This window comes from Gymnoscopelus microlampas, assembly GCF_963454915.1.
Source record: "Gymnoscopelus microlampas genome assembly, chromosome: 6".
Classification (NCBI taxonomy): domain Eukaryota; kingdom Metazoa; phylum Chordata; class Actinopteri; order Myctophiformes; family Myctophidae; genus Gymnoscopelus; species Gymnoscopelus microlampas.
Genome location: NC_139943.1, coordinates 14,036,681 through 14,039,180, shown reverse-complemented (window position 1 = coordinate 14,039,180; position 2,500 = coordinate 14,036,681). Strand labels below are relative to the sequence as shown.

Below are 2,500 nucleotides of genomic sequence, written 5' to 3'. Positions count from 1 at the left end.
AGAGTTGTTTTCCAAAACGGCGAATGGTCTTCGTTTACGAGCCTCTTAATGATCCTGCGTCAACAGACAAAAAACAGTACGATTAATACTCTGTCGTACGACCGGAGTCGCGCGTCGGAAACGGACAATCCGCCAGCTCACGACGTGTTGCATCGCACCACGTCGTGATCTGGCGAATCGGCCATTTTCGGCGCACGACTCCCGTCGTTCAACCGAGTGTAATCGGGGGGGCCTTTAAAAAGCGATTGCGGGAGGGGAGAGAAGAATGAATAGATGACGAGGAAAAGCACTAGAGGACGAGAAACAAAAAGAAAAAAATAAAGGAAAAAAAACGTCCTCCATCGCCGATCTGAAATCAGAAAGCTTTCAGTCATCCTTTATGTGCTCCCCGCGGCCACTCGGAGCCAGTGAGCGTGTACATTAGGGAAGGCCGGGGCATTTTGATGAAATAAAAGCCCAGGCCCCGGCTTATGGCTAAACAGAATGGGAGCACTCACTCTGCCTTGTCTCTGATTGACCATTAAAGCCATTGATGAATGGCCCTGTCAGAGCAGAGACAATTAAATCAAACATGAAACAAAGCCATGATGGTGACGTTCCAGTCTGACAGAGCAAACCCATTCCTCCCCTCCATTACATAGCACACAGCTCCTTTTTATGACCACCGTGCACTGTGTGCGCGTGTGTGTGTGTGTGTGTGTGTGTGTGTGTGTGTGTGTGTGTGTCACTTTCAAAGGGAACAAGTGAGAATGGACACATGTGAGTGAGACATTCTCAATCCTCCTGGAAGTGTGTGCACCTATATTGTGTTCCTCCATGTGTGTGTCTATGTGTGTGCGCGTGCATGTTGTGTCATGGCTCACTGTGAAACTACTTTAGCCTACCCCCCTTCACTTTTTCGTGAGTCACTTGACCGTCAGTGGGAATGAAAGAAGGCTGGAAAGTACACAGGGCTTTCAGAGTGGTTTAAATGTGACGTCAAGAGGCTCGGGAGCCACATGGGGGAGTGATTTTCTGATGCAAATCGGGAAGGAATAGATCAAAGCCCGGATGACAGCCAATCAATCAACCGTCAAATCAGACATGGCAACTGTCGATTATGGCTCCTTCCAGTCCACGAAACCCTCTTTGTCTGTGCTCAAACTGTTTATCTTATCCCAAGGAGAGAGAGAGAGAGAGAGGGAAAGAGAGAGAGAGAAAGAGAGAGCGAGAGAGAGAGAGAGAGAGGGGGGGTAGAGAAAGAGAGAGAGAGAGAGAGAGAGAGAGAGAGAGAGAGAGAGAGAGAGAGAGAGAGAGAGAGAGAGAGGGAGGTAGGCCTATAATTCGTCAACCTATCCCGAGTCCAAAGAAGAAGTTTATCCGCTTGGATCTAATGTTCACAAACAGAACGCCTGGGGCTCAGGGGAGATAGTGAACACTACACCACCATTTATCACCAACGGCTTTTACTCTGAAAAACATCCGCAGAAACATTAAAGTGAACTTACTGTACAGCCATACATAGCCTACTATTAACATTACAGGCAACTTACTGTACAGCCATAGGCTACAAACATTATAGTCAACTTACTGTACAGCCATACATATATACATTCAGCCATAGGGAACAATATGAAGCGAAAGTTCTCTTGTAGCCTAATGTAACTAACCTGGTTACTACGTAGCCGACCAAAGTTTGCTATTACGACGCTTTGACGACGCGTTTGCTCGGAAAAACGCGTCGTAAAAGCGTAGAAATAACGTCAAAGCGTTGTAATAGCAGCACTCGACTTTTCCTCGAAAAGGGGGACGGACATATCGGTAATCCTAAATATTACTTGTTGTCGGTAAATAGGTTTAATATAACTGTACAACACTTTGTCTCGTCGCAGAACAGAACAGAGCAGACAAGCGCATCATCGTAAAAAAAAAAACTGGAAACGGAAATGCAGCGGTTATAAGTGGGCTTTACAAAAGATACATCCCTCCTCAAACAACATCATCTGCATAAAAACAATCTTATTATTTACTCATAATAAATACATACCTGCTGCGCGCTTAGGCGCCTCTTGTTTCCTCCGCGGCATGTCGTGGACGTCCGTGGAACTCTTTTCGTTTTTGTTGTTAGAATAAAAAAAAAAACCCTCGCAGAATCCGAGAAGGTCCAGAGAACAGAGATTTACGCCGTCATGTAGAGGCTATAATACTAACACAACACAACACAACATCTGAAGTCCTCAGGAGAAGCCGAAGAAACCATTGTTATGGAATCATAACCTGGCGTGAAAACTCCTCGGGGCGAAGATGCGAAGAATATCGGGAGGATGTGATCGGATCGCATGGATAAATATTAGGTCTATGTATTTTAAAAAGAAAGAAAGAAAGAAAGGTCGGACACCCCGTGTCACTGATGCTAGTGGCCGCCAGACAGCAGGCTCCGTGTCTCAGAGCGTGGCAACAGGCAAAGTTGAGGGATAGCGAGATGATCGCGTCACTCAAACAGGCATGAGAATGGGCAAGC

The 2,500-nt window shown here is 46.2% G+C and overlaps 1 protein-coding gene across 1 annotated transcript in view; it reads right to left on the bottom strand.

Moving 5' to 3' along the window:
- Nucleotides 1-2,423, bottom strand: part of LOC311047276 (teashirt homolog 3-like) — a 29,382-nt gene extending 26,959 nt beyond the window's left edge. The window contains exon 1 of the mRNA XM_084059931.1: nt 2,027-2,423. Coding sequence (XP_083916057.1) covers nt 2,027-2,066 — 40 coding nt within the window. The 5' untranslated portion in view covers nt 2,067-2,423. The remainder of the gene's footprint in view (nt 1-2,026) is intronic.
- Nucleotides 2,424-2,500: the final 77 nt, after the last annotated feature.